Source organism: Cannabis sativa, chromosome 8, assembly GCF_029168945.1.
Source record: "Cannabis sativa cultivar Pink pepper isolate KNU-18-1 chromosome 8, ASM2916894v1, whole genome shotgun sequence".
NCBI lineage: Eukaryota > Viridiplantae > Streptophyta > Magnoliopsida > Rosales > Cannabaceae > Cannabis > Cannabis sativa.
The window spans coordinates 46,308,431-46,320,884 of record NC_083608.1 but is presented as its reverse complement, the minus strand read 5'-3'; the positions used below and the strand labels follow the sequence as shown (position 1 = coordinate 46,320,884).

The 12,454-nt window shown below is 32.3% G+C and overlaps 2 protein-coding genes across 2 annotated transcripts; both read left to right on the top strand.

The window, feature by feature from the left end:
* The first annotated feature begins 2,882 nt into the window (after window positions 1–2,882).
* Window positions 2,883–4,750, top strand: LOC115698802 (UPF0481 protein At3g47200). The gene is made up of 2 exons (XM_030625987.2): window positions 2,883–2,986; window positions 3,098–4,750. Exon 2 carries the CDS (start codon window positions 3,102–3,104, stop codon window positions 4,488–4,490), a length of 1,389 nt encoding a protein of 462 aa, XP_030481847.2. The 5' UTR covers window positions 2,883–2,986; window positions 3,098–3,101; the 3' UTR covers window positions 4,491–4,750.
* A 6,749-nt stretch (window positions 4,751–11,499) lies between these two features.
* LOC115700925 (histone H1) lies at window positions 11,500–12,433 on the top strand. The gene is made up of 2 exons (XM_030628603.2): window positions 11,500–11,734; window positions 11,814–12,433. The coding sequence occupies exons 1-2, from the start codon at window positions 11,606–11,608 to the stop codon at window positions 12,324–12,326; spliced, it is 642 nt and encodes a 213-aa protein (XP_030484463.2). The 5' UTR covers window positions 11,500–11,605; the 3' UTR covers window positions 12,327–12,433.
* Window positions 12,434–12,454: the final 21 nt, after the last annotated feature.

Here is a 12,454-nt window from a genome sequence, read left to right as displayed (position 1 = left end):
TGTTATCCATATAAGTTATAAATGTATTTCTAAAAATTTATTACTTTAGGATCAAATAATGAAACAATACACCATCCATGAACTCTATACCCTAAATCATGATAACACATTAATACACAAAGAATTATTCATTACATAATTTTAGTTGGTTAAATTAAAAATGTGACACGTGAAAAACGTACAAATATACATACTAATTTCCTTCTAAATTCATTGCAAGCGAGCCCGTAAATTAATACTCCGATTTTAGTTTCGAAGAAAACTTCAAAAAAATAATAAAAGCAATTGAGTTGAGAGTCGTACCGAGAATCCAATTTGAATTGAACCCATGCAAGAATCTTATTTGGATCCAACCCATACAAATGATAACAAGACACAATAAAAGAAAAGCCTAGCGTGGAGTTCCATATGCCTGAGTTTAACTGTTTTTATTAGATGTGCTCCTAATGTGCTTTAAATTTGATGTACTTTTAATTGAGACTTTAGAACATATAATTTTATCAACTACTATACATATATATAGTGAATTTCTTTAAAAAAAAAAGTTTTACATGATTTTTCTATTTTTTTCTTCAAAAGAATTTTTGTATGATTATGGCATTGATGTTATCAAAAAACGATTATATAAAATTATAATAGGTAGGTAAGAAATATAAAACACATTTCAAATAATTAAGTTTCTTTTATATATAATAAAATATATGATAACGCTTCTGATCGTAAAATAATAAATTTTCAAAAATACAATTTGAAAAGTTTCGTTGTTAAAGTTTAATATGACGTCGTCTTCGAAAAATTCTCTCTTAAGATTCGAGTGTCCGTATATAAAGTATTAATCTCCATCTTTACTGTATTTTTGAGTACACTGTATATATAGTAAATTTTAATTGAAATTTTTAGTACATTTTTTGGATTTTGTAATTAAGAAATAATAAATCATAATAATTGAAATATTGTTGAAATTTCCCATTAGGAATTTATCTAATGGGATTTTGAATGTACTAAAATATTAGTATGGATAAGATTGGACTTAAATGGCTTCTGAGACTGTTCATTCTTTTGCTGTTAAGATTGGACTTGAATGTGATGTGTTTGTTTCTGGTGCTCTTGTTCATCAAATAAAAAAAAAGGCTAATTAGGATTTTTGCCTCTTGAACTTTGATATGTACCAAATCATGCCCCTTGAACTTTTAAGGCTATTGAAAATGCCCCATGAATTATTGAGATTGTTGGATTTAAGGACTTTTGTCTAATTTTATTCAATTTTACTATTTCAATGATTGTTTATGTAGTAAACCATGTTCCATAGACTTTGATATCTACTAAATCATGCCCTTCGAATTTTGACATGCAGTAAATTATGCCCCCTGAACTTTCATCCATGTTAGATTTTTTTTTATTAAAATTAGAAAAAAGTCCTTAAATCCAACAATCTCAATAGTTCAGGGGGCATGATTTAATACATGTCAAAGTTCAGGGGACAAAAATCTTAATTAACCTAAAAAAAATGAAAGAAAAACTTAAGAGGAAATGCTTACCTTATACATGAAGCGCTTTTGAAATAAAAGTACTCCTCACTTAGTCAATTTCAATTATGAAGAAGATATACTTTACTTCATTGGGGGTGTATAGTTAAAATAAAATTAAAATTTTAAATCTAATGGATTCAATTTTCTCATGCGAATCAACATATTAAAAGTTCTCTATTATAAAAAATCAATTTAAAATGAAAGAATGATTTTTTTTTTTTGTAAGGAGAAAAAAATGAAAATTTGAGTATAGTATAATTTTATGAAATTTAAAACAATTTCATATGCATATACTTAAAAAAATTTATAATGTATCTTTAAAAGAGATGCTTATATTTTTATTTGTTTTGGTATCTGAAATAATTTTAGGACTTTTTTTTTTTTTTTTTGTGTTTCTACGGAATTCTACATAGAAACTTTTATTGCAACTAACGAAGCAACTAAAATCGCAACCAAAATCCATATAGCAACTTACATAAAAACCACCGGAGAAACCACTTTAGAAAGCCAAACCGTAAATTTGAAAAAAAAAAAAGTTAAAAAATAGTATATGGAGTGATTTCCTAATAATTTTTTAGTCAAATTTTTTAATGGTCTTGTAAGTTATAGTTATTTAAGACATCCTGTAAAAATTTAAGAAATTCGGAAAAATTTAACACGCCAAAAATATGGTTCAAAATGTGACTAAATGTCAATTTTAAAAATATTTATTTAAAAAATGAGATTTTAATAAAAGAAAAATTAGAGTCTCTCAGCTTAATTTTAATAATTAATTAGATAACAGTTCCTTGGCAACACTTATTTAAATAATCTTTTATTTTTTATTCAGGAAAGTAAAAATATTTTTAAAAACCACGTTTGAAAAAACTTTTTTCATTTAATATTTTAAAATAATAAAATCAAAATTTTACAAATAAAAATAAATTATTTTCAAATATTTTTTTATTACAATCTGTTTTCTTCTCACTTTCATCAATATTCATTTCACTTTTTCTCTAATCACTTAAATAGAAAAACAAAAAATAAAAAGAAAAGTCATTGTATCAACTTTTACATCAAACAAGTTAAGAATGTTCTTCCATTTCTCTTTTTTATGATATAAAAAGAGATTTGTTGGAATTTTCTTTGGGATACAAACTTTATTTCAATGTCAGAGAATTTATACTTCCCTTCACAACAATGATTTTCATATCTTTGTAGTTAAATCTCAAACTAAATTAATTAATATTTATACACAAGTTTTTCTCTAATTTATTTTGTTAACTAATTCCCATCTTAATTAAAGTTTCCTTTGGAAAAAAAAAAGTGCAAAAGTGAAGTCCACATTAATAGTAACAATACTAAAGTGAACAAGAATAATTGAAGTTGAAGCATTTGAATTGACTTGGTTATAAAAATAAATGAACCATCTATATTTCCCTACCTACTCCCCTCTTCCACATAACAACACATTTTTGGTATGTTTTTCTTTTCCTTCATATATTTTAAGTTCATTACAAAAGTTATATTGCATTAAACTAATGAAATAATGAACTTTTTGGTTTTTGATTTTTGGTTTTTGCCCTTAGTGGAATGAAGATTGAAGAGTACAAAACCAACACAACAACATCAACAATGGAGAATGGAGAAGATCATACTATTGATATTGAATCAATGGTAAGTGACTTACAAAGAAAGTTGACTGGTAATAATCTTGTCATGTCATCTAGTGTCACCATCTTTAGAATCCCAACCATTCTTGCTAGGCATAACAAAACTTCTTATGTACCAAATGCCTTTGCCATTGGCCCATTCCACCATAACGATCCCCTTCTTCAACGCACAGAAAGGATCAAACAAAAATACTTGCTTGATCTTCTTTCTCGCCTTTCACATAATAATAATAACCCCATTTCAAATACTCAAGCTCCTTTCGATCCAATGTGGATCAGAAAACTAACGAAAGCCGTTAGTGACATTCAAAACGAAGCACGCGGGTATTATGCTGGTGAAATCGACATGAAAGCAAATGAATTTGTTGACATGTTGCTTCTTGATGGTTGTTTCATCATAGAGTTGTTTCGTAAGAATTCATATCATGATCTCATTGATAAAGATGACCCAATATTCACCATGTCTTGCTTAATTCAATTTCTACACCATGATCTCATTTTGCTAGAAAACCAAATACCTTGGCTTGTTCTCAATACTCTGTTTGAGCTCACAAAATCACAATCCACAGATAAGAAAAGCCTTGGTGACTTGACCTTGGAGTTCTTTCCTAGCCTTATAAAAAAGAAATCCCTTCGCTTGAATCTTTCTGATAATAAAATACCACAAACAAAACACATTCTTGATCTGTTGAGGAACTCTTTGATTTACAATTCTATTATAATTGCAAAAGGAAAGAGTAACGAGGTTCATGATTGGCAGCATATACGTACAGCTACTGCTCTAAGAGACTCTGGCATCAAATTCGAGGCTAACAATTCGGAGTCAATATTGGACATTTCATTCATTCCAAAAAGAGGTGTCATATCAATTCCACCACTTCTTATTCAAGAAACCACAGAAACAGTGTTTCGAAACCTCATAAGTTTGGAGCAGTGTTGTCCCAATTACAAGCCCATAATCACATGTTATGCTGTTCTGTTGGATAATCTCATCGACAGTAGTGCTGATATTCAAGTACTTGAGAAGAATAAGGTAATTGATAACTGGTTGAATGTTGATGATGCTACCAAATTCTTCAATAGGCTCTACATTGATACTTATGTTAAGGAAAACTATTACTACAGTCTTACGAGTGAAGTGAATGAGTATTGTAGACAGCGTCGGCATAAGTATCGAAGGATACTTAAGCGTGACTATTTCAAACACCCTTGGGCACTTATTTCAGTCATTGCTGCCTTTGTTGCACTTGTTCTTACCTTCTTACAAACCTTCTATGCTATTCTAGATGCATATAAGGGAGATAATTGAGCTGTTCATATTACATTTATGTTGGAGGTTTACTCAAATTGGTTTTATTTTCATATTTATAAATTTGTAGTTTTTTGAGTTTCAATTGTTAGTTGTGTGAAAAAAAGAGTGTTGAGTTGTGAAAAGAAAAGTGAGTGTGACTTTATAGTGTGGTGAGATGAGAAAGAAACAAAAATGTAGTTTTAAAGATAAGTAATGTATGTTTCTTTGTAGGGCTGGTAATTTTATTAAGCTAGTAAACTTCTTTTTTTGCTTATTTATTATTTTTCTCCTTTTTCCCAATAATATATAATGATGGATCTCTTAATTTTTATCAATAATTACAATGAATTGTTATACTTATATTTAGAGCAATTAATAAATGGGTGCAGTTGCAGTAACGGATCCAGAATTTTTACTTTGTAGGGGCTTATTTATCATTAAAAAATATTTATACCTATATTATTATCACTCTTACTAGATTTATTTAATTTTGTGGGGGCTTTTCTACTATTTTAGTCTACAATTATCAAATTAAAAAAAATAACACTTAATTTTTTAAAAGGCAATATTTTTGTTAGTGGGGGTTATAGCCCCCATATAAGCACTACTGAGTCCGTCCCTGTGCAGTTGTATGATATCAAATCTTGCAATTAACAAAGCTAACAATTTGACTCGCGCGTTAAAAGGTTAGGATTCAACATGCACATCTCGAAAGACACAGGTAAGGTGAAATATCACCACAGCTAAAGCGACCCGTAATAAGTTAAAGTATCTCCAACAACCTTGGGTAAAAGAAGGAAAGTTATTCCTTAAGAGAAGGTCATCTCATATGATACTCTTAGTTGGCGAGAAGAAGAAATATAGGAGGCGTTTGGTTAGAAGGAATGAAAATATAAGAATAGGAATGAGAATGGGAACAGGAGTAGGAATGGAATGAAATTTAAAATGCATAAAAAAAATTGATAAAAAAAATAATTAAATTTTTTTTCTTGTTACATTGGAATGGTCATTCATTTCTTTTTAAAATGAAATAGCCATTCTACCAAAATGGTGGAAAGAACATTCCATTGGAATGTCATTCCAATACTTTAAAATGCAACCAAACAAAAGAATAGAATGAAAATTATTTTCTTTCCATTCCATTCCATTTCATTACCTCTAACCAAACGCCACCATATGTTTAAACTTATACCTATTGTTTCTGAGGAGAGGCAAGATTTACCAAAGACTTGCTCATGTGATCATCTTGGAAGGTTTATAATCAGGACCAAGGTATCTTGCAAGGATCCTAGTGGTCACCTTGGAAGATTTGTAAACTGGACCAAGATGGCTTACGAGGAAATCTATAAAAGACATGTATTTTTCGATCGGTGTTTCTCCCGAGGAGGAAAATATAACTATTGTAATGACTACATGCTTAGAATATAAATAAGTAAGACAATTAGTACTAATTAATTATATTATATAGCTATATATGATTATTTTATTTTGTGGGCCTATTTTCAAGAAATAGGTATTAGGGTTATATATACTTTTTAAATTCGGGAGATTTTGTTAAATTGTAAGTGTATTATTTATGCTATGGCCTATGTATGTAATTTATTATTTTTGTGATTTTTGTTCGGTAATGATAGAAATGCGACGACTTGTCCATTAGAGTCACAAAAATAATGATTTAGAACCTTTCTTTTAATGGGGTATATATTTATTTGATATTAGAAATATCAGGATTAGACGAGGTTGTAGTATTTGACTATTTTACCCTTAAGCTTTAATGTTGTTTAAACTTGAAGTAAAGGGCAAATTAGTCTTTTTGTCCAAGAGGTAAGTTTTTCCTTTTATGAGAATGTAGATAACTCCATAGCCGATTATTATTATGTTAGAATTAATCAATTATATGATTTTGCATCATTTCTAAGTTAATCAAAATCCAAAAGAACAAACCAATCCCTTAGTATCTCTCTTATTCGACCAAAAGAACCAGCAAGATCCTGTGATTTCTTCTTCAATAGTTGTGGATTTGAGCTTCAATTCAGGGTTTTGAAGTAGTTCAAACTAGAGAGGTAGATCTTTAACACTGTTGTATTTGGGTTTTGAAGATTTTTCTTTAAGTTTAAGCATGCAAGAGTAAGAAGAGATTTTTGTCCGAACCTGGGGTTAACTTGTGTTATTTTCTGAGTTGGTTTTGGTTTGTTTTAAGCTTGTTTAGGTTGAATTCGAGGATTAGTTGAATTATCGAGCAAGTTTAAGTTCAAGGTTCAACAATGATAATTTTTGTTATTCTGAGTTATAGCTGCTTTTAATGCTTGGGTTATGTTTATTAGGCCCTAATTAAGTGCTCTAGAGATTATCTTTAAGTTTGGAGTTATTTTGAGGAAGAAATGAGATTTGTTGTGTTTCTGTATCAAAAAACGGCAGACCATTTTACCGTTTTTGCTGGCAGTGACCTAGAAAAATGGTCTATATCAAACCATACATGTACTCTGTCCTACATCAAAATTTGTTACTATTTCACTATAACATAATTAATACTCACTTCTCAGATTTCATATCAAAATCATAAACAGTTAATTGATAATTAGACAATTAAAAGAAATAAGTGAGAATGAAATAGAACAAATAGAAAATTAGAAAGAATCAAATCATATTAAAACTATAAATAGATGTCAAACAATATTCATCAATATTTTAATAACTATCTAGCTACTCATAGTCATTGTGAACAATTGATAACAACTACTTAAGAACATGAAAATAAAGTAAAAGAAAGAACTCGCGGAAAACAATAATGTTGAAAGTCTCCAGAGCCGCCTTCCGCCTCAAATTTTTGTACTCACAAAGTTATTTGCTAATTAAGAGTTTCTGAGTTTTTGAGCTCTGAAAAACCCCTAAAAATATTAATAATAATGTGTTTATATAGGCTAACAAAGCTACATAAAAGATACTAAAAAGATTTAAAATTTAAACTTAAAAAATAAAAATCGCAACTCTACTTGAAAAGCTATTTTTTTCGCAATCTTTTTATCTTTTTTTTTTTTTTTTTCAGAAATTTCTCGCTGCGATGTTTGATAGTATTTTGTCCATAACTCTCTCGATATTGCTCGGAAGACGATTCAAGATGTTCTAAAAAGTTGAAAGAGAGATCTAGAACTTTCTCCAAAATCTAATCAGAATATAGTCTAATTTAGGCTTGAAGTTTCAGTTTTATTTTCTTGCACAATTTTTTCTATTTTATAGATTATTTTTTTTTCTAAAATTTGATAAATTTATACATTCTAAGTGTCGAAACCTGAAATTAAAGAAAACAAGCGTAATTCTTATTTTAAAATTGACAACGAAGAAGAAAATTAACTCTAAAAATGACATAAACAATAGGCTAAAAATATCATAACAACTATGCCTCAAATAAAGATACGAGAAAATCAACTACTTCCTATGTTTTCTTGACAAACTAGAACTGTATGTGCTGGAAGGCTTAGTTACAATCCGTGGTCGCTCTTTCCACCACAAAAGTAAAATTTATGGCGAGTACAGAAGCATTTAAGGAAGCATTTCGGGGAATACTTTATGATCAGTTAAAACAAATCAAAGGAAGAGTGATTGTGTATTTAGATAGCCAGTCTTCCATCTACCTTTGTATGAATCCAATTTATCATGAAAGAGTAAACATGTATATATAAGAGTCTATTGGATCAGGAAGAAGATAAAAGAATGGTTGGTTGATTTAGAGAAGGTTAGTACCGAAGATAATCTTGTTGATGTTGGGACTAAGGTTTTAACTTTAAACAAGTTCAAGCATTGCTTGAACTTGATCAATCTCAGAAGCTAGTATAATGAGATTCTAGGAACACAAACCAATAATGGATGCATTCTTTCTTCATCATCGTCATTCTTTTAATTTGAAGTAATTAGGTGAAATTTGTGGTATAGTTCCTCCAAATGAAAATGCCTCCAATATCATTTCTGGAAAGTCATCCCTAGAAAGTTAGGTGTCTTTCGGACCTTGCTCCTAGACATCTAATTTGTCCATCCCGAAAGGAGTCTTGTAGAATGATAGTTGAGTCCGGATGGGAGTTTTCAGATGACTATCATGTCCACTTCGGGTCCAGTTTTCAAGATAGCCAGCCCTCTCCTAGAAAGGAGTTCCAGCTGGCTAGTTACCCCTCTTGGAATGGTAGATCCAGATAGTCAACTCCAGTGGGCCATATATGTTTCCGCGAGTTCGGGAACTCATATATGTTTCCAGAGGCTCTATTACTTAAGCTGATGAGGAGACTCCGCTCAAAGAGGAGTTGGTTAAGTTAGTTATTTCTAACTAACTTAGCAACCTTGTTTCTTGTAGCCATTGACTTTAAGCAAGGCCGGCTATAACCCTGTGCAAGCTGTGCAATTGCACAGGGCCCAACCTTGCACAGGGCCCAACTAAATAAATGCTAAAATATTTATCATTTTTAAATTTAAATCCTTTTTCAGTTTTTTTTTTTAATTAATGACCCACCTCTTTCTACCTAGAATCTCTTACAATTTATGGTAGTTTACTATTTATTTATTTTTTTCAATCTTTTATATTCCATTCAATATATGTTTAATAGTGGAATATATATATATATATATAATATCTTTTAGTTGTTTCAAAAACTGATTAATTAATAAATATTTTTTTTCATCATATATATTTAAATATTGCTATTCAATTTTAAGTTTTTCATTTAAAAAAAAAGAAAAAAAATATCAAAAGAGTGAAAAAAAAAATATACACAGGATTATATATATGAGTTAATGGCAAAACTTTATTTTTTTTTTTAAAAAAAAATTATCAAATATGAATGAAACATTTTTTTTAACTAAAACTTCTACAAGTAAATTTTTAAACTTGATCTACCTAAAAAAATTGAACTTAGAATTTAATTATAGTTATTATTTTTATTAAGGGCCAAATTTTTAAGATTAGAACAAAGCCTCTAAAATGTTTAAAACGGTCCTGACTTTAAGAACTTGATCCTAAGCCTATAAATACCACCTTAACTTTGTCATTTGAAAAATGGAAGAGATTCAGAACTCAGAGAGATGAGAGGTAGAGAGAGGTGTAGAGAAAAGAGAGCGATTGAAGTTGGGTTTTATAAGAAGAATCTTCATGAAGAAGATTCTTGGGTGTAAGTGTGAGAATTAAAATACTTTGTGAGAACTCAAGAGAAAATCTCATCTCGATTGTATTGTACCTATTCTTACTCAATCAATAAAGAAAGATTACGGTGGTGTTTAAGAACTGGAATAAAGCCATATATCACATCGATCTATCAAACTTGAACTAGTATATATCTTGGTGTTGATCTCTTTATTTTCTGCATTTATTGTTTTCTAATTTTAATACTCTATTTGCCCATATTTTACTATTGACTGGTGTAACGTCCCCGCTTCAAGCCTCCATTGGGCCCTTACACCCACGGAATGAATGGCTCTTATACACGAGTACGTCACTCTGGCTGCTTCCTGGATCGATGACTGACCCTACAGACCAACACGAGTGTTTCCAGCGTGCTTTGTCCTCACTCGCACGCTTCCTGGGAAAACTTCCCAGGAGGTCACCCATCCTGAAATTGCTCCCAGGTCAAGCACGCATAACTGTGGAGTTCTTTCGTGATGGGCTACCGAAAAACAAGATGCAACTTGTTGATATAGGTAGTACCAATCAATCCATTTAAGCTCTCTTAAACTGTGTAGTCCCATACCTACACAGTCTCAGAATCATCCCACTTGACCTTCCCCAGGCGATGTGGGATTGCACAGCTTACACGGTATTTTCCCTTACGGATCACGGGACTGCGACTGTCACAATCACCCCCACGGGTCCGACGTCCTCGTCGACCACACTTCCGGCTGGGTCAAGGCTCTGATACCATTTGTAACGTCCCCGCTTCAAGCCTCCATTGGGCCCTTACACCCACGGAATGAATGGCTCTTATACACGAGTACGTCACTCTGGCTGCTTCCTGGATCGATGACTGACCCTACAGACCAACACGAGTGTTTCCAGCGTGCTTTGTCCTCACTCGCACGCTTCCTGGGAAAACTTCCCAGGAGGTCACCCATCCTGAAATTGCTCCCAGGTCAAGCACGCATAACTGTGGAGTTCTTTCGTGATGGGCTACCGAAAAACAAGATGCAACTTGTTGATATAGGTAGTACCAATCAATCCATTTAAGCTCTCTTAAACTGTGTAGTCCCATACCTACACAGTCTCAGAATCATCCCACTTGACCTTCCCCAGGCGATGTGGGATTGCACAGCTTACCCGGTATTTTCCCTTACGGATCACGGGACTACTGACTGTCACAACTGGTGTTCTTGGTTTGATAATTTTATAATTACTAATTATTTGATCGTTTAAAGTTTAATTGTTTTGATTCTATAAATTTAGTTGTAATTTTCTCAAATTATGTATATTTTTTTGTTTTGTTTGTTCATTTCATTTTCTTCTCAAGAAAGTATTGAGAATGGGAGGTTTTCCCCCAAATGATTATCTTAAAATGAACAAAACACTCAATAAACTCACATCAAACCCTAGTTAAGATCCCCCTACCATTGACATCAAATTCCTCCCAATCCCCTCAACCAAATATCCCAAAAAAAATATTCAATAGAAAGCTTACGTCCTAATCTAAAACATATCCAAACCCCATAAAAAAATTTAAACACAATCTCATATTATACCGATTAGAAATCAAGTTAAAAACACACCCCAAAAGATCATCCCCATCTCTAACATTACTTCCAACCGTTATCCGCACCTTCCCACAAGATACCCTTATGGACCGTCGATAAGCAAAAGATCCAAAGGCCCACATTTAAACTCACGGTATATTAACCACTTGGGGCTAGCTCAAGTGGCCATAGGTGGGTGTGTGAGTGTTGGAGGTCCTGGGTTCGAGTCCCAGGTAAAAACATGTTGTAATATATAAACGCTTAAATCAAAAAAAAAAAAAAACTCACTGTATATAGCTGAACCGTGTCACATTAATTTCAACCAATCACAGCTCACCTTTTTATTATATATAAATCACGCTCCTTTAACTCTTCCTTTACAAAAAACATCTCTCTGAGTTTCCGAGTTGACTCGCTGAGTTGAATCAATCATGACTTCCGAAGCTGTTGTTGATGTCGTCGCGTCGGTACCGGAGAAGGCAACTAAAGCCTCGAAGCCTAAGAAAGCCGTGACGGTGAAGAAAGCCAAATCGACCAGTTCTCATCCTCCATTCGCTGCGGTAATCAATTCGTATTAATCGCCTTTGAAACGGTGCAAATTTTAGTTGTTTTAAACCTAAATTGTTTATTCTTGTTCAGATGATTTCGGAAGCAATTGTGTCTCTAAAGGAAAGAACTGGTTCAAGCCAACACGCTATCACCAAATTCATCGAGGAGAAACACAAACAATTGCCTGATAGTTTCAAAAGGTTGGTTCTCTCAAACCTGAAAAAGCTTGTTGCCGCTGAAAAGCTCGTAAAGGTCAAGGGCTCCTTCAAGCTTCCATCGGCCAAATCCGCCTCTCAGAAAGTTTCTGCACCGACTAAGAAGCCCGCCGCTCCAAAATCAAAGGCCGCTAAGCCGAAGTCTAAAGCAGCTGCGACCAAGCCAAAGGCCAAAGCCGCTGCCAAGCCAAAAGCAGCTGTTAAAGCCAAGGTTGTCGCAAAACCAAAAGCCGCTGCGAAACCAAAGCCTGTCAAAGCCGGAGCCCGATCATCGACTAGAAAGACGCCGTCAAAGGCAGCCAAGCCGGTGGCGAAGACAAAGAAAGCCGTCCCTGTGAAGAAGCCAAAAAGCGTTAAGAAGTCACCGGCGAAGAAAGCTAAGAAGTGAGAATCGCCGTTATTAATGGTGGACAATAGAATTTGAATAATGTAAATTAGTTAGTTATTTGTGCTTAGTAATATTAATATATATTTAGTTTTTAATTTTTGATATTAGTAACTTTCATAGTTAACATT